At 29.0% G+C, this 20,906-nt stretch overlaps 1 protein-coding gene across 2 annotated transcripts in view; it reads right to left on the bottom strand.

Annotated features, from left to right (window-relative positions):
• Window positions 1–14,726, bottom strand: part of LOC107446966 (nose resistant to fluoxetine protein 6) — a 69,349-nt gene extending 54,623 nt beyond the window's left edge. The window contains exon 1 of one of the 2 annotated variants that reach the window (XM_016061755.3): window positions 14,051–14,726. In XM_016061755.3, the coding sequence (XP_015917241.1) occupies window positions 14,051–14,381 (331 nt within the window). In that variant the 5' untranslated portion in view covers window positions 14,382–14,726. Of the gene's footprint in view, window positions 1–8,274; window positions 8,619–14,050 lie in introns of those variants that run through there. The other variant, XM_016061756.3, reaches the window with a different exon arrangement.
• Window positions 14,727–20,906: the final 6,180 nt, after the last annotated feature.

The following is a 20,906-nucleotide window of genomic DNA, read 5'->3' as shown; positions in this document are numbered from 1 at the left end:
TATTTCCCAATTGGTGTAAATATGATGCAAAATCGTTCCGACGCTCAAATGTTGTGAGTTCCAAATAACCGGAACTGGTCAACTTCCATCATCATGATACGTATATTTCTTTCCTTGTGTTTCTAGTCTTCATAACTAGATGGTTATTAAAAAAAAGTGAAATGAAAAGAAAAATTAGGATTATGTTTTGTGTGGATCGTTGAACCATTCCACCACGCAATGGCCGGCGGCATTTCCTTCAGAGTGTGGTGTGTATTTCCTTCTCATAAACGAGCCGTTGGTGAAATTAGCCTACATTCGGCGGCTGTGGTAGGCTTTATGGATGCGGAAATGTCCAAAAATTGTGTATCCCCTTTCTAGCCCATTTGCAACGTCTGGAACCATTGTTTTAAACTACCTTGTTGTTTAATGAAGATGAGTGGGGTAGAAAAAAAAAAGATAATTCTAAAAACTTGTTTTAATTATTTGCATGATTATGTTTGAAAAGCATTTAAATTTTTTTTGTGTGAGATTAATAATATGTTTTGACTTTGTTTGGACAGAAGACGTATTGTACTTGTCTTACAATCTCTAAAGTCGTTTGCGGAATTACAGTGAATTTGTTTTGTTTTAACTTTAATGAGGTCTTAAAAATATACTTTTTTGGAAAATATTCTCCAGTTTTTTCTAAGACTCTAAATGTCCTTTAAAAACTCGTATGCAAGATATTAATACGGTGGAAAAATTGAGAAAATAATAACAATCATTGTTTTAAGCCAATAATGTTGTTGAAAGTTAGGTTTAGCATCCGATAATTTAATTTGCGTATGCAATAAATTCTTGAATTTTTCAATTATTATTTCATTTTATTTTATTTTATAACCGTCGTTGAACAGCCGACCCAATTTTTGGGTTTACGACTACCAATGTTCAACTCCGTAGCCTTGTAATTTTGAACCCAATCCAGAAGACAAGGGAACTCCTGAATCAAGTAGTGGGAGAAATTTGCCTTCATGGAGGACTTTTTGATGGAACTAACCCGCATTTCGTTACATTTTGAGGAAGACCACGAGAACCTCCCACGGTTAGCCTGACGGCAAGGGGTTCAATTATTATTTGTAAAAGTGATAAAAAATAAAATTCAGCTCTAAAAAATTGAAATTCGCCTATTAAAGTAGCCGAAAATAAAAATGATTTAAACTCGCCAAATAAAAGGTGTCTTTATCTGTGTCATTTTAACGTCTGAAACTATTGTTTTAAGCTGCATTGTTAATTAATGCAGATGAGTGAAATAAAATTGTAATTTTTTTTTTAATGTTTAACATGTTTTGGTTTGACATTATTTGGACTGCTGGTGTTTTGTACTTGGCATGTAACTTATAAAGTCAATTTGTACTACAAAAATATTGAATTTGTTGAAATTTCCAATAATATATAAAACAAAACATTTTAAAAAAAAAAAACGAAATTTCTTGAGTTAGCTTCAATTAAAAGTAAAAATAAATGACGAAATAAACTATGTTGTTTAAACAATTCTTCATACAAAAAATTCCTCAAAATAGTATTTTCGTTTTAAATAAATTGCATTTTTTTTTAATAAAAAAATGAAAATTAGACTGAAACACAACGCAAAATGTTTTAAAACAATTATTTATAGAAAGTGAAACAATTAGTCCTACAAATAATTCTTCAAATTTGAATGTAATATTTTGAATTGTAAGCATGAGAAATAAAGGAGTATATAAGGTAGTCAAATAATAAAAACATGGACTTTTTAAATTCGAATACCAGCTTTTTCACTTGTGAACATGAAAAAGAAAAGAGTATATAAGGTAGTTAAGTTATAAAAATGAGTGCTTTTCAAATTCGAATGTAAGCTTATTACTAGCACACTTGAAAAATAAAAGAATACATAAGGTAATTAAATAATGAAAATATGGATTTTATAAGTTCAAATGTAACCTTTCAAATTGTAAACATGAGAAATAAAAGCGTACATAAAGGTAGTTAAATAATAAAAATGTGGATATTTTAACAATACTTTCTAATATTCTGCACCTCATAATTCACGGGTATATAAACTGTAATTGATAGTATGAAATTTACTAAACTGAAATTTACTAAACTTAACACCTAAACCTACACAATGTTTCAAGTTCTTAACAAAATTGTTTTTCTCAGTTTTCAGATTTATTTTCTCAGCAACAACGCATATTCTTTCTGCAAATAATCTGCAGAAGTGCAGACGAGAAATTATGATTTTAAAAATTCGTAAATAATGTTCTTCAGTTAAAGGAATTTTGAAAAATAAGGAATACCATTTTTCTCAATTTAATTCATTCCACTAATTTAAAAGAATCTAAATTTTTTTTTTTTTTAGCAAAATAACAAATTTTAGAATAATAGTCTGGCTAAAGTTCGCGAACAAATTGGAATTCATGAAGATTTTGCTATCTTAAATTCGGCTATCCGAGTCATCTCTAATAATTTACAATTAGTAATTCTCTGGTATATTGTAAATAGTTTTAAATTCAATGAAAGAGACATTGAAATATTTAAATTATTATAAATTAATTACAAATCAACAAAGCGCTTCTTATAAACAATTCAAAAGTAACTACGTTGTCTACTTAAGCAAAACCGTCTCAAAGTAATACTATAAGACTAATACTTTTTTTTTCTTCTTTTTTCGGATTACAACCAACCGTTTACCGAGTAGTGGTTTTAACTGTTTTCGCTCGTCACGCTCGATTTTCATATCAGCACGAAAACTTGACTTGTTCCTTTCTTTTATATGTCATTTTAAACTCTTTAGCACTTGACAGTTTGATTAATAAATACTTTATTATTTCAATGAAAAGATTTATATCGCAGCGTGTGATCTAACTTTTGACGTTAATTGGTTTGCAACGTTTTTTTTCTTTTATTAATATTCTACATCAAACTCTTTCATTATAATAGGAACTGTTAGAATTTTTTTTCATTTTTTAAAATGTTTAAATAGTTTTGTCAGTTTCAACTAATCTTTTTAGTAATTTTATCCAAAACTAACCAAGACCTATTGGTTTTTTCTTAATATATAATTGTCGTTGAACAGTTGACCCAAATTTTAGGTTTACGACTTCTGATATTCAACTCCGTAGCCTTGTAATTTTGAACCCAATCCAGAAAACAAGGAAACTCCTGGATCGAGATATGGAGAAATATGCCTTCGTGGAGGACTTTTTGATGGAAGCAATCATTTGCGTTACATGGAGAGGAAGACCACGAGAACCTCCCACGGTTAGCCTGACGTCAGAAGGACTCTTACCCATGATCCGTCTACCACCGAGGATATTTCACGTCAGCACTGTGGTCGGTGCAAGCCGAATGCGGAATTCGTATCGACCAGCCATCGGTGGGATTCGAACCCGGTTCACCTCATTGGAAGGCGAATGCTCTGAACCATCGCGGCTCAAGATCTATTGATTTGCTACATCGACTAGTTTGGAAAATATTAATGCTGTACGTATTATTTAAGGACAAGAAAATCTCCACAATATTATTGTAGTTACTATCCGCAGAGTTAAAGACATTATAATAATGCAATAATACGATTTTATTTCACAAATTAAAACACAAATAAAACAATGAAAAAAACAAGTAGTTGTTATTAGTTTAAAACTACTTACAATGTGTTTCACAAAAATCATATATTTAATTTTCAAAGAACTCTTATTTGTGTAAATCAAATGCTTAGCCAATCGCAGTTAAGCCTGTTACTATTTATTTGTTATTTTTAAATGCAACTTTTTCATTAGCTATTAAAGATCTGTTAGATAAGTAATTTAAATAATAAGTTAATTAATGAAAGATAAATTAAAAGAAAAAATTGTAAAGATAGGTCTTTTCCTTGACAATTTATTTTGTTGGATTTACCCCTAGAAGAATAATCTGTATATATATTTCTCTTATGTGGCCCCATAAACTCGAATATTTCTCCGTCTATTGGCAACACTATAGTCACTGTTCATTTTGTTAGATTGTCTTAAGTAATAATTTAAGTAATGTTCAAAAATAAGTTATACTTTAAGTATTTATTCAGATTCGTTTTGTTAGGTAGTTTTAAAGGATAGTTTAAATAGTGTGAATAGTTAGTTGTACTTTAAGTTCATTTATTTAGAATAATTTTGTATTTCTATAAAAACAAAAACTTAGTTAGGAAGTAATTATATAGATTTATTTTTTATCCTTTCTAAAATGGCTGCAAAATTTTTTAACATAAACGGTGCTATGGTGCCGCATACTGTCATATCAATTACTGGTAACAGAACTTGCCCTTTATTAGTAATAGCCTATATATTATGCGATACTAAAGTTATGGCTCAAGAGGTGAGTAAGGAAGTAGTACAGCACATAACGGAGCATTAGGATGCTATATCTTATCTCATGACAGAGATGTAAATAATTTTAATACTTTTGCTATTTTTAATACTTTTCCTACTATGCTGATATGCCCCGAGTCCGGTGGTTTGTGTGGCTTAATAGCTGCTGGAGAGATTTCAAATTATTATTAAAATTCAAATACATATTGAAATTCTGCAATATCGCAAGAATTTCTTGAAAATAGTTAAAATTGAATTCAAAACACTTCCGAGCGTTCAACAGCATGACGGTGAACAAATTTGGTTAGTATTTTGTTTAAAACTAATTAAGGAGTTAAAATTGAAGGAGCGGTCGAAGAATTTTTAAATAGAGTTGAACTTAGCATTCAGTAAAAATGTTTAATAAATTAATAAAGTGAGAACTGTTAAATTAAGTTCTGAGACTATTTCCCGTAAAAATACTTTATTAATCGTCCAATCTGGTGAACAAATGACGGAATGACGGTGAATAAATTTGGTTAATATTTTGTTTAAAACTAATTGAGGAGTTAAGATTGAAAGAGCGATTGAAGAATTATTAAACAGAGTTGTACTCTGCATTCAGTAAAAATATTTAATAAATTAATAAAGTGAGAACCGTTAAATTAAGTTCTGAGACTATTTCCCGTAAAAATGCTTTATTAATCATCCAATCAGACCGAAACTCTTTTAAGAGTTTCACATATTAATGGCATTTAAAACCTAGCAAACAAATCGCTAGATGTGAACTAGCTTTTTTTAAAACAGAAGTCCAGATGATGAGTCGCCAACCCTTTCCGGAACAACTAATTTCAATCGAAAATTTTTGTCAACCAGGACATTAGCAAGGCCGGCCTTAGGCAATAAATACATTCTATGTGAAGCGACCTACTTTCGCTTTGTATTTTTCAAAGTATAGTGGTTGATAAATGCTTAAAAGCAATTAGTTTTACATTTCTAGCAGCTTGTAACTTATATTGTCCTAGTATTGCCAAAGGGTTAAATGAAGAGGGAGTGTTTTGCTTAAAGCAACGCCAAATTAAGTATGTGTAAAAATCGTTAAAGGAAGGAAGAATCGTTCATTGCAGCTCTACTGTGTCTACTTTCATTAAAAATATTCTGAATTATCTTCTAATTTAATCATAAATATCTTATTAGCTTCAGATCTTCGTCGCATTTAAAACTCAGAAACAAATTCAATACTCAGAGAAATAAAAATAGTGGAAAGATTTAGAGAAATAGGAAACCATGGAAAAATTCAGAGAAATAAAAAAATTTCGTAAAATTTAGTAATAATGAAGTAATTTAGTTATAATTTAGTAATTAGTAATTTAGTAATAATTTAGCAATTTAGTAGCAATAAAAAATTAGTAATAACTTTTAACTACAACAGAAAAGTTTCTTCATAAAATATTCGCTTTAAATGCATTTTACCAAAATAATAATAGACTTTTTCCCTATTAATACGTTTAATTAAAACTCATGACAAATTAAATACCAATTAAGTAAATATTAGATTCTCTAACTTAACTGTAAATTAAAATTATCTAAACCAACTAAGTTGGCTCTAAAAATTAACTTGGGTAACATTCAAGTTTATAAACATTGAAAATACTCAATTTATATCTGCAATTGACCAAAAGCAAGAATTCCAGTTCCAAAATAATTCTCTTCACGAATTTTAATGAAGAATCTTTCTATACGTACCAAATATTCTAGACGTAAATATTTAAAGAAATATTTATTGGCAAAAATATTTTTTCCTTTTTGTTGTTGGGAACTAAAGCTTAAAGCTTTCTAGATGAAGTTATTAATTGTAGTTAAAGCATGCGTTCGAAAGAAATTAACTTCCAGAACTTTAATATAAAATAGTTCTAGACGCACGAAATATTCTAGCCGTAAGTACTTTAAATTTTTCCTTTTTTTTATAGAGAACCAAAGCTGTTTAGATGTAGTGATTAGTTTTTTAGTGATTGGATTACAGCATACATTTCAAAGAAATTCACTTCAAGAATTTTACTTCTGCACTTAATTTGTTTCTGCCATGGACCAAAGACATGAATTCCCGTTCCAAAATTATTCTCTTCCGAATTTTAATGAGGAATATTTCTATACGTACCAAAAATTCTAGACGTAAATATTTAAAGAAATATTTCTTGACAAAAATATTTTTTTCCTGTTTGTTATAGAGAACTGAAGCTTTCTAGCTGTAGTTATTAGTTATAGTTAAAGCATACGTTCGAAAGAAATTAACTTCAGAAATTTTAATAAGAAATTGTTCTGGGCGCACGAAATATCCTAGCCGTAAATACTTAAAGAAATATTTCTTGACAAAAATATTTTTTTTCTGTTTGTTATGGAGAACTGAAGCTTTCTAGCTGTAGTTATTAGTTATAGTTAAAGCATACGTTCGAAAGAAATGAACTTCAAGAATTTTAATAAAAAATCGTTCAAGACGCACTAATATTCTAACCGTAAATATTTAAAGAAATATTTCTTGACAAAAATAATTTTTTTCCCTTTTTTATAGTGAACTAAAGCTTTCTAAATGCTGTTATTAGTTATAGTTAAAACATGCGATCGAAAGAAATTCACTTCAAGAATTTTAATATGAAATCGTTTTAGACGCACAAAATAGTCAAGACGTAAATATTTAAAGAAATATTTCTTGACAAAAATATTTTTTCCTTTTTTTATAGGGAACTAAAGTTTTCTAAATGTAGTTATAAGTTATAGTTAAACATGCGATCGAAAGAAATTCACTTCAAGAATTTTAATATGAAATCGTTTTAGACGCACGAAATATTCTAGCCACAAATATTTAAAGAAATTCTTCTTGATAAAAATATTTTTTCCCCTTTGTTAGGAAGCTAAATCTTTTCAGCTGAGGCAAAAATTTTGATTTGTTCTAATTCTCGAAAACAAACATTATTAGTTTCTCCTATTCAGGGATGTTAAGAAAAGGATTTAAAATAACTCTGTATATCAATTTTAATCAACATATTAAATCCAGCCAAAGATCCACCTCATGAAAACTAATTTGTTTCATACTACACTATGAAAAATTTCTGATCAAATTACCGCTTAAAAATACTGGCATTCTGTGTGCTGAATCTGTAAAATTCATTTAACAGTAAAATCCATATTTACCATAAAATTTTACACCGTAATGTTTACACTATTTATTTGATTACAGTGGTTCAGTGATTTGACAATAAATATTACTGTAAAAATTAAGGTATATCATATTTTTTATTCTGTAAAATTTTACGACTAAAATGAATTTAACGTAAAAAGTACTAGTACATTTTTTCGGAATATTTCGCAGTGTATGTTAGTAAAATACCATATAACTCTCTAACTAATATTTAAGTTAACATAATATTGACGTATTAAACTTAAACATGCGTATCAGTGAAATTTAGAAATATCATGGATAAAAAAAATGAATACAAGTATACAACATTTATATAAAATATAGACCTTTATAAAAAAATTTATAGACACAGAAAAAAATTTTAAAATAATATTTTAATGTTTTGTTATAAATAATTTATATCACTGAAGAAAAACAGCAATAACAATAAAAAAATAAATTATGAGGAAAGTTCGCTTATAACTGAACATAAAATCACTTAAAAAAATTATTTTTGTAAAAAATAGAGGTGTAGTGTTGTTTGGGTACTGACATAATTATGATGTAATGGCAAAAAAATATTATTATGCCTCTATATTATTCAAAATATTATTATACCACTATACTCATCTGTATTTCACTGATTAAAAGAAATATTATGACTAATTTGAAGCTTTTAGTATCAAAGAATCAAGTTAAGAAAAAAAAATTCCAAAGTAATAATTCTTCGTTATTTTTAATTGATACATTATTGTAATTATTTAAATGAGAACTTACGTTTATAGGCCCAAATGGCTTGTTTTCTGATAGCTTGTATTAATTTAAACAAAGCTGACATACAAGGACCTGAGAGTTGGACTTCAGATCCCGAACGAATGGCCATTGCCATGATTTTTTTAGCAAACTTCTCAGTCGAAGCTATAATTTCGTGATCGGATGCATTCCATTTAGCAAATATATGATCTGGATGATTAGGATTTTGTAGTGGATCACCCAATGATAGGTCATCCTTGTTGCTTTTTCTGTCCCTAGCATAGTTCAATCCAGGAAGAATTAAAAGACACAATAAAAGACAAGCGAGAATTCTGACTAGAATTGCCATATTTTGATGGAATTCTGGAGTTCTAATCAGATCATTCAAATTCTCAAATGAAACCGAAACTTGTTAAATCGTTCTCTTAAGTATGCAACATTTTTTTCAAAAAAAGGAATCAATCGCTCTATTTACTCGCTTGATAACACACCGCCCACGTGATTTTGCAAAACCCAATACCACCATGCCAGTTCGATTAAGTACTTTTAATCCATCCCAAGAAGATTAAATTTGATCAAAAAGCTTTTTAAATAAATTTGGTTTTAGCGCTTTCTACACTTAAATTTCTCTAAGTGTAACTCATCTTTTAGTTTTGAAGGGTAGTTTGAATCGTTTCTTCCAGAAATTTGACTACCTCTAACAGTTGAAACAATATTATAGGTATTGGTAACGGGTACAGGTAACAAGTATTGAAGCCAGTGAAAGTAAAATTTTCATCCCTCAGAAGTTTTTTGACAATTATCTGTAACTTCGAAGCAGTGACTTAATATTTTACTTCCCGAACTAATTTTAATGTTTTTTGCTTAAAAAAATTAATTCAGAAATAGAAATATCTAATCATTTAATTACGCTTCGATGATTTTAGCTGAGTGCTGAGAAATATTGAATACAATTTAGTAATTATTGCCGTAATTATTTGCTGTTTTATCAGTGTAAGCTGAGCCATTGCGGGGCTTTAACAACTTAATAATTCACTTTCTAAACCGAAATATTGCTGCTTTTTCGCTTGTAAAAAAAAACAACAAAATTAGTTCTGAAATAAAAATATTGAGTCGTCCATCTCAAAAAATTTCTCTTCGCATGATTGCAGATAAGTATTAAGAAATATAGAATACACTCAAGTAATAATTATTGTCATAATTATTTGCTGTCTGATCAGTGTAAGCTAGGCCATTGCGGAGCCCTAACGACTAAATATTTCTCTTTCTGAACCAAAATGCTACTGTTTTATGCTTGTAAAAACACAACAAAATTTGAATGGAATACACTTAAATAATAATTATTGTAATAATTATTTGCTGTTTGATCAGTGTAAGCTAAGCCATTGCGGGGCCCTAACGACTGAATATTTCTCTTTCCGAATGTTACTGTTTTATGCTTGTAAAAACACAAAAAAATTTGTATGGAATACACTTAAGTAATAATTATTGTAATAATTATTTGCTGTTTGATCAGTGTAAGCTGAGCCATTGCGGGGCCCTAACGACAAAATATTTCACTTTCTGAAATAAAATGTTACTGTTTTATGCTTGTAAGAAACACAACAAAATTAATTCGGACATAAAAATAGTGAGCCGTTCCATTTCAATAAATTTAACTTTACATGAGTGTAGATAAATACTAAGAAATATAGAAAACACTTGAGTAATAATTATTGACGTAATTATTTGCTGTTTGATCAATATAAGCTGAGCAATTTCGGGGCCGCGGGCAAACTATTTTACTTGTCCTACATATTTTTTCCCCGCGAGAACCCTTCGTTTATTTTCAGATTTTTAGCTACGTTATTAAGATAGGTTATAATTTTTGATTTCTTTCTAATTCAATATTTTAAAATGAACAACTTAACACTTTCATTCTCGTTATTAATATTTTTTTTCTCCCCTATCGGCCACGGGATTCGTTAACGAATAATTTTGCATTGCATCTGAATAATCGTCTGATAAACTAAACTCAATAGCGTGACAGTCCAAGGAGATCAAAGACCTACTGGACCCATCCCTGTTTTCTAGATCCTAAAGGGCTCTGGGATTTTGGAGTGGTTGTTCCGGTCGGGTGGTGAACCGAACGCTGAACCCCCAGTCCCCAAGCATGCTTGGTAATCATTTTATCGACTTTCGAATGGATAAAAGACTGAGTCAACTTTGCCCGGTCCTAGGATAAAACTCCGAACCTGTGGTAAAGTGTTACCATTTCAAATTTACATACGACACACCGCTTCGAAGCCCCAATCTTGGAGTTAGCAAGCTGGATTACAGCATCCGATCATCGAATAATGTTTAGATTTATTTTTCTATTTATATTATTTCTAATTATTATTTTTTATTGTTATTATTATTATTTGAATTAATTAGATCATTTCTATTATTTATGAATACTTTTCTTGCCCGGAACCCGTAAAAAATATTTGCAAGTGAATAGTTTATTTTCGGACAACGGACTTCAAATTGTTTCAGATTTCTCTCTTCCATATTTTCTACCACCTTGATGCTGGGTACCTTCTAATGTGGATCACTAACTGCTCCGTTAAACTTTCGCCTTAATTATTTTATTTTTAATTTTGTTTTAACATTTAAGTTTTATCAATGTTTTTTAAGGCATGAAACGAAAAAACAGTAAAAGGGAGAAATTTTGTGTTTGAGGGTAACGTTTGTTTTAAAACATTTTTTTCGATGTTTTAGGTTTCTTTTAATTGTTTCCCTTTATGCAGGGCTCACGCAAATAAGAAAATCACTGAAATCAAATGCCATGCTTGAGTTATCTAAATTATTCAAATAAAAAAAAAAGTTTTTTCAAATAATTAAATTTTAAAAAATATATATTTTTTAAAAACTTATAAAATAATATACATTTAATAAAACAAAATTCTATAATTATAAAGAAATTTTTTTTTTTTTTTAACGGCTGGCGCGAGGCGCTGTATATAGGTATCCCCCTGTGTTATTCGAAGATGCCGTAAGAAATAAGATGATGTAAGATTTGAAACATGTTTTCAAAGTCATAATTCTATTTTTAACAACAACAAAAAAAAAATACGATTGCTGTTTTTTTTTATCAAAAAAATATAAATACTAGAATAAATAACATGCATGAGTAAATAAATATAAATGCTAAAAAGAATTAAACAACCTTTTAAAAAAAACCACATTAAATAAAAAACTAAAGTTCATTTGTTTTTGTTTACTAAGATCAATGAAATTACAATTATTAGTGACTGTAATAAATGAATAGTAATTATAAATGACTAAAATTAATGAATAACAATTATTGAATAGAATCAATGAATGACATTTCTAAATGACTTGAATCAAACAATAAATATTAAAATTAAGCTACGAGTTTTTTTATTTCTGATGTTACACTTTATAGCATTTTTTAAAAATAAAATTAATGAATAAAATATTAATTCTCGTATGCTTAAAAATAAAGTAAAATAAATAATTTTAAAAATAAATTTATTAAATTTTAAAGAACGATTAAGTTTCATAATTGTTTAAGCGTCATAACAATATGATGAATTATATTAGATTTTGCTGATAAATTATATTTCTCATTGAATTTTTCGAATAACCTAAGAAAATACAATAATACTAATAAATTGTTTGCATTTAATTACACATGTCATAAAAAATCACAACAGTGCAAAGCTGAAATTTGAAGAGCAAAATTATAAAACATTTAGAATTTGCATTTTGATAAACTTTGCTGATTTTAACATTTATTACATACAGCGAAACATGTTCATAAAAATATTTTAAAAGTGTTCTCAATTTTTAAAAACACGATTTTTTTTCCGAGAATAACTGTTGGAGGCCTAGTTGGAAAAAAAATAAGGGCAATTGTATACCAGTGCTGTGCTTAGAGGAAAATATTGGTGCTTATAATTGGAATTAGTGCACCTTAAAAGTGCCTCTTAAGAAAAACTGGTATTTATGATTTTTCTAATGTGATGCAATTGCTTTCACTTTTTATAGGTCTTTCACTATAAAAAATAACCTAAAAAGTTTTTTTAACAAAAAAAACTGCTCTTATTTCTCGTACCAATTTTCAACAAATGAATTTTTAGGGACATTCTAGAACTTTTCATACACTATCCTGTTTGAAAAGAAGTTATTTAGTAAAAAATATGATTGATTAGTGAAACTTTAGTGATTTAGTGGCTAGTGGAAATTTTAGTGGTTAATGATTGGTCAGTTAGCTAAAAAGTTTCGTTTTTGTAAGCTTCAGATATTGACCTGCTTTAAGAAACACTGATAAATAGATAACTTTTTAAAAAAAAAAAATTAGTTTAAAAAAAAAACAATCTAGAAATTCCTTTAGAATTGCTTGCATAGTTTTTGATTTTATTTATATTGTTGTGTACAAAATGTACATACTCAGAAATCTTCTATGAGAGATTTAAAAAAAAAAAAAAAAAAAAAAAAAAAAAAAGAACTTTCAATTTTAAGAGAATTTATAATATTTGATGAAACCTAACACGCTTTAATATTAAAATTTTTTTGGTTTATTGTAAATGAAACTCATCTAACTTTTATTCGTTCTCAGCAATTTTTGCTATTCGTTTAAACAAAATTAAAAAAATTTCATGTTTTTCTTTTTTTTTTTTGCTATTTAAAAAGAACGCATTATTAAATAAAATCTAAAATTTTCTTCCTAATTTCCTGAAGACAAATTAAGGTGTGAAATGATATATATATATATATATATATAATTTTTTTTTTTTTTACACTACAATGGGAACAAAAATATGACATTCACTTTACTTGTTTGATTTATGTAGAAAATTAAGCTTTTACAGCCAGTTAAACCAAAATTGTTTAAATTAATACAAGAAGAAACAGTAAAATTAAAACAGGTAGAATGTTTTGAATAAATAATAACATTCAACACAAACTATTTAGTTTATCAATTATCATTTATTTAACAAATTTCAGAGAGTTTTAATATACATATAAAATAAAGCAACTGTTGTTTTTTTATCACTCCATTTAATTATTTGAATTTCCTAAGACTTGTTTAGAGTGCATAATTGCTTGAGTATTGAATCTTTAACAAAGTAAATTTTTTTAAAAATTACTGAAATAGTATTTCTTATGAAATCTTAGTTTTACATTAGTGAAATTTATATATTAAAATATCAGACTTCTCCCACACCCTCAGATCATATTTCTCATTTTTAAAAGAAATTTATTTTAAATATTAAAACTTTTTTTTTACTCTGTATCGTATTGAGATGACAGTTAGACAGTTTTAATTTCTTTTCAAAACTTGTAATTGATTAAATTAAAAATTGCTATTAATTTGGATCAAAATACAAATAATTTTTTCATTATACATATTTATAGTTTCATACTTATATTTCTGAAGAAAAAAAATATTGCAATATTGTTACTCTGTAATATTTTTACTCAATTGTAAGCAGTAAAAAAATTTTTCCATAGTTTTTAATATTGACTGAGACAGTTTTTTGCTGTTCTTTTCGTAGCACAATATCAAAATGCTAAATAAAAGACTTAATTTATTCTCCACTAGTCAAATGCCTTTTACCTCCAGCTAATATAAGTTCCAATGCGCTTAATTGTATAAAAAAAGGTGCAATTAAAAATCTGGAAATTAAAACTTCTAAATTACCTATATATAAAAAAGTAGTAGAAAACTGTCCCTGCTATATACACCATTATTAAATAAATTTATCAACTCATGAAACTCATCAGGAATAATTAATTTAATGAAACTTACTTTTGAAAGCCCATAGTTTTCCTTTCCTCAAACCTTGCATCAATTTGAACAAGGCTGACATGCATGGTCCAGAGAGATCTACACTAGAGCTACTTCGAATTACCATGGGCATTAGTTTTTTCATCATCTGTTCAGTACTTTTGGCTAATGAGTAATCAGTATAATTCCAACTAGCTTCAACATAATTGGGATGCTCCGGATTTTCCAGAATTTTATTAATTTCTCTCTCATAATCCTCATCTTTTTGCCTTTTTTGTCGTGTTGCTAGAACATCCCCAAAAACAAAAAACAGGCAGATTACTCCTATGGTCACTTTCCACATGCCGGTCATTCTGTCAAGAGGTTTAATTTCATCTGCCTGTCCAAAAAAAAATCAACCGTGGTAATGAATATGAAGAAGGATCTTAAGTAGAGGATCGCCATTTCTTTTAAATTTTGCTCCACTTCTGCCATTACGTCAAGACTACCACGTGACTCGATGCACCCAATTACGAAGTGAAAGACGAAGATCGAAAGTGAAACATAATAACGAAACCATGGAACTTCTTTTTCATCTTACAGGTGAATGGGAATGTTCCTTTTCCGCGGTTATTACGAATGGAGTTTCATTCGAGCGTTTCACTTAATGATAATTTTCTCACGCGATATTCTCTTATTAATCAAATAATAAGCTTGTAAAATGTCGGTTTAATTTAAAATAAGTACTTCCTTTTTATTTATTCTGTGAACAACTTATTAAAGCAAAACGTACGTTAGTTTAATATCCTCGTTTGTCTATGTTTTTGTATCAGATTTACATTAAATTCCAAAGAGAGGTAAAAAATTTTTGCAGTATTCACTCTCAGCCACCAAAGAACCATACCTATTTTATGGTATAGAACAGTGGTTACCAAATGCCGGCCTGCGAAGCCTTTTTTTTGGCACGCGAACTAAAATATATCAGATGTTTTTTTGCGGACAGTTTTCGTAAAAAATCTATATGGGTTTAAAATACTTTTCTTTCGTTTAAGAAAACCTAATTTCTTCGTTTCTCTAAAATTTAACAAACCAACGATTAAAAAAAATTTATCTCTCAGGTTTTGCACCCAAGAAAATATTCATTTAAATACAAAAATAATCGTGTATGTTGCTCTTTTTTATTTCGTGTTTTTGTATTTTGTGAATATAATTCAGCATGTGCTTATCAGAAATTTTCTCGAAGAAATTCTCCCATTCAACTTTCTGAAACTACTCATTTTGGACGAAATTATTAACATTTGTAAATTTTAAAACGCATAAAAGAGGGAAAGAATATCATGTTTTATTTAAATTCCTTGAATTGAATATCGCATGAGCAGAAAAGAAAAGAAAATTAATTTCAGATGCTCGAGAATTTTTTGCTGTTGTTGCTATAATTCCTAATAAGTGGAAAAAAACTGTTAATTTATCACAGAATTAAATTAAAAAGAAAAGAAAAACTTGTCACTAAGTTCCTGATTAAGAAAAGATTCAAAATGTTACGTAACAAGCATTATGTGAAATGCTTGTTACTTTGCTTTTTGATATTAAAAAAACTTTGATAAAAATCTGACAGTAATATTTAATGTTCCTTCAAATATAAAATTTTGATAAAGTTACGGCCCCGCCATTTGACCTGTGTTTTTAATTGCGGCCCCCGGCCACATGTAAGTTGGAAACCCCTAGTATAGAACAATACTCAACAGTCAATAGGTTTTGTAGACATAAATAATTCAAATTAATATATATTACTAATAGTGTTGGTGTAATAGTGTTTTTCTCGAACGATATTTGTTTTCCTGTTCTAGCCCGCATTTTCAACAATTATCGGAGAAAAAAACCCTATTTTCCCTTATCTTCGCACTGTCGCATATTTCGCGAATTTCTAATTCTGTGTTTTGAAATATAGGGATTTTAAAAGAATCATAAATGCTCCCAAAACAATGACTACGGAACTCCGATCGATCTACATGGATTTAAGATGAAATCAGTGCAAAATCAAACTAACGTGGTCGAAAACCGAAAGATGATTACTCATATGCGTGATTTGAGTAATTACTCATATGCATGAGTCGTAATAATTTCGTTTTAAAAATATCGATAATTATAAAATTATTAAAAAATCCAAGAGTAAAAAAAATTAATGAAAAAAAATATGTGCATATGCGACGAAATTGGCATAAGTCGAACATTCAAATTCGCGATTCGAAAATCACCTGCGTGATCCGATAAAATATGTCGAGATTTCAAAAAAAATAAAAAAGCATTTTAAAAAAACTGTAACAGCAGCTGAAAAACCACATAGATGTACGATGAAATCGTTGCTAAATTGAACAAACGTGATTAATATATGCGATTGGAGATTCCTGGCCAGTAAAGTTTCATATTAAAGATTTTGGTATTTTCAATATTACGTAGAAATACATGCGTGCCGAAAAAGTGGTTCGGGAAACCATGTGAATGCACGACGAAATCTGCGCAAATCAAACACGTGAATTTTAAAAAAAAATTACTCAAATGCACAAGCCTAAATTCACTTGCCGTCATAATAACTCGTTTAAAAAAAATATCGGAATTTCCGAAAAGCATTTAAAAATCTGTAACGGTATTTCCTGAAAAACCATTTAGATTTTCGAGCTGATACAATGATTCGTTCGCATAAATGCACTATACGAAATTTCTGTGACGTAATAATTTTGAATTAAAAAATTGTAGGCTGGTAGGTAGGGAAGAGTGGGGTCAATTGTAACACTTTTTACTTAACTATTTTTAACTAACAAAAAATCCAATATATTATTAGTATTAATTGACAGACGAGTAAAGTAGACTATCGTCTACTAGAAGAAAATAATAAAAACCTTATTTTAAATGTTATTATATTAGTTATTAACAATTTTTGACAGTCGTGCACTTGTTACAATTGTCCCCACTTACGGGGTCAATTGTAACAGTTCATAAATTCAACTAAAACATAGTTAATTATACATATTATCATAGTTGTGATATATTTTTTTATTGATCAAAATAGTAGTGATATTTTAGGAGTAAAAATAATAATGAGCAGAGACCTAAAGGGTTAAACTTTTAACTTTAAGGGGTTAAAAATTTTAATTTATGCTGTGAAAGGTGACAAATAAAATAATGCACATGCAACATAATATAAATGATATAGGAAACTATTGGTGGTTCTTAAAGAGTTAAGTAATGGTTTGTAAACATAAGATTATTTATTTTCAGCTGTTACAATCGTCCCTTTACTTATTGTTACAATTGTCCCCAAGACGCCATTTCAGCTTCATTTGTTAAAAACAATGCTAGTTAATTAGCAAAACTAATCTTTTTTTTTTTGAAATGTTAATTAAGGTGTCCACTTACATATTCGGTTACTAATTTTTATTTGTTTAAACAAAATTACTTTGTTACAATATAATATTCTAATACCAAAAAAAGTACTTGCGTGGCGTGAAAATATCTTTTGTGATGTAACTCTTTCAAAAGTACATAAAAATGGTTGCCATCAGGGGTGTACATGTAGATTTATTAAATACACCTTGTGCGCCACCTAGGAACCAAATCTAGAACCCGACACTCGAAATTTTTGCTCTGTTACAATCGTACCCTGTTACAATTGACCCCACTCTCCCCTACTTTATTTATGTCATCCTAGAGCAGCACAATTGGCTATTGGCGACAGTCAGGGAAATATTCTTGAAGAAGATCTGAAGACTTACCATCGCAAATTTGATCTTCTGTAGAAGAGGTGGTTCCACGATTTGGTAACCCGATGGTCTGCGCACGAAGTCGAGCACTTTAAGGTAGAACAGTTTAACGAGGACCGATACCGCATACCCTCGGTTCCTAAAGAGGCTGATCAAAGTTGTCACTCATTAGCTTACTAACCGGCTTCCAGTGATGCTTGCCTTCGGTCATCTGCTGGGAACCGCGTCCTTACAATTAGTCCACTGCGGGACTTAAAAAAGTGAAAAGGCGAGTTCTATTCAATTTTATTTCAGTAAAATAATAGAAAGATTTGTTTTTATCCACATTATGTAACCGTCGGAAGAGGCTCGTGATTTCGGAATTTTTTTCTCGAAATTTCTCGAGAAGTTTTGACGAAATTGTGTCCCAATTTATTCATTTACAAAAAAACTCGCTGTATTTAAACTTATTACGTGTAACCGCAAATTTTCAAGTAATATACATATTTAATTGTAATATCATAATACTTTGGAATTACGCATAAATTTTCATTATTTTTCTTATTTCTTTTAAAAGATTTCATAACATTTTGTTATACTGTAAAAAGTATTCATTTTGTAATAAGTATTCCGAACATAAGTATTTTGTTTTCTCAAAATTATTCAACAAAATTTCGAAAAAAATAAAAACTAGTAACGGTTGAGATGCCATCCAATATTTTTACTGGCAACGAGAAATTTTTGTTGGCTACCAGCATTTAATTTTTGGAGAAGAAAAAAAAATTATTAAAATAAAATATTTAAAAAAAAACTTATGGAGAAAAAATGAAAAAAATATTAAAAAGCCGAAAAACAAAATATAGAAAAGGCATAATTTCGTCGTCAGCTCACACGACTACATCCGCAAAAAGGAGTGCTGTCCAATATTGCCAAAGTAAAATATATCAATGCAATAGTATGAGGCGCACCCAAATTTTTTTTAATGAAAATAGAACACATGAAGTAAAAATAACGAAATAAAACATATCAAGCAAAAAATACAAAATAAAATGCAAGAAAAATACAGAATACAAAATGTAATCTATAAAGCGAGTAGCGATTTCAAATGAACTTAGACGTTCTGAGAATCCCTCAAAAAATGATCTAAAATATTTTCGTAACAGTCTTCAAATGCACGATTCTAAAATTCCGGTACAAAACAAAATATATTGAAAAACTCCAGATTTGAAAAACGTGCAAATCGGTGGCAACAATAAGTAACAAAAATGAGATCCATAAAACCACGCCGGCTTACGGGTGAATCGTTAATTATCCAGTAGGTATTTCAAAAAGTGATTATTCAAATGCGATTCGAAATTTTTCGTTCAATACAATGAAAATGATATTAAGAAAATCGAGCTTTTAAAAACCGTATGAAAATCCATATTAATAACTACCGAAAAAAGATCGAAAAAAACCACGCAGATTCACTGTGGAATTGTAGCTAATCGAGTAGGTCGAGAAATGATTAATAATTACCGAAAAAAAGATCGAAAAAACCACGCAGATTCACTGTGGAATCGTAGCTAATCGAGTAGGTCGAAAAATGATTACTCATTGGTGGTATGGCGTATAAAATTATTGAGATTTTAAAAACCAAGAGGAAATCTGTAACAATAGCTACCAAACTAGCGATTGGTAAAACACGTAGATTTATGATGGAATCTTCGCTAATCGACTGGGACATAATAAAAAGTAATTACTCAAATGCGTGATACGAAATTCGTCCTACGAGATAAAATGAAGTACGTCGTACGCCTGTTTAGGCAGTGAGGGTGCGATTGTTCCTGTTTTTCAGTGGCGCCATCTATGGCCAGGAATTTGACTTCTGTCACGCCATTCACACCACCACAACCCGTTTATAGGGCGGGTCACAAACACACAAAGGAGAAAGGACATAGAAAGCACAGAGAGAGAAAGAAACATCCATGCCTTGCTTGGGATTCGAACCCAGGACCATTCTGATGAAAGGACAGTTCCCTGCCCCTACACAGGCCGGTCGGCAAATAAAGTATTAAATCATTGATATTTTAAAAACTATGCGAAAAGAATTAATAATAAATAGCGACCGATCAAGATAAATTCAGGACCAAGGTCCACTAAATTTTTCGGGGGGGGGGGGGGCTACNCCTTACAAAATATTTTTAAATTAAATTACTGAAGAGTAGTCCTAACAATGAAAAATAATCTATTGAACTGCATGATTCAAAAGTAACATTCTAAGAAATTTTGAAAGCAGACAATTGAAGATTAATTTTCTAAGATAAAGCTTATGCATCTATTAATTAAAACAAAATATAAAACAACAAAACAATAGTGTTTCAAAATAAAAATAGTTTGGTGACCTCAAACAATTGAAATCAGTGATTTTTGCTAAAAGTCACTGAATTATATTTTATTGTAACCTGTAATTAATTTTTATTGCCAATATTTATTTCCACACAATAACTGCCAAACACATTGCCATAAAAAAAAATCGGTAAAATTAAAAACTTAAGAGATAATTAATGAAAATGAATTTAGCTCAATACCATAAAAACTGACTAGCTCATGATAAGTATTACCAGTACGTTTAAAAAAAAATTCCCGAAATACAAAATATAACAATAAAATTTTTTAAAAAATATTTCAAAATAGATAACATTTTATTTTAAATAAATTTTAGCATCTTGCATCCATGATTCTTAGAGGGGCGTATAACGTAAAAATAATACATTTTTAAACTCAATTTCTTTCAGCTTTGCTAGAAATTCGGTGTTCTTATGCCGGAACAATAAAAATCTCTGTACTTTCTAGATTACCGAAAAAGTTTGCAGCTTCTAGAGCATTATGATTGATCAATTTTTGATAATCCTCTCTTAATTGAGGAATGGGGAGCTAAAGTGAATCAAATCTACAAATTACTTTATTATTTTTGAAATAATCGAGGTTAAAGTTTATTCGCAATAGTTGGGTCATGAAATAATTTTAGACAGCTTGATTTAATTGGTTCATTCACCAACAGATCTGAAAATATAAACCTTTAATAAAGTATCCTTATGCAACAAATTTATATGTTAGGACTGATCTATTTTAGCTTCTAATTTTTTACTTGCCTAACAGATAAAAAAAAAAAGACTGAA

This window comes from Parasteatoda tepidariorum, chromosome 6, assembly GCF_043381705.1.
Source record: "Parasteatoda tepidariorum isolate YZ-2023 chromosome 6, CAS_Ptep_4.0, whole genome shotgun sequence".
In the NCBI taxonomy this organism is placed as follows: domain Eukaryota; kingdom Metazoa; phylum Arthropoda; class Arachnida; order Araneae; family Theridiidae; genus Parasteatoda; species Parasteatoda tepidariorum.
The sequence above is the reverse complement of the archived record's forward strand: the minus strand, read 5'-3'. Positions and strand labels throughout refer to the sequence as shown.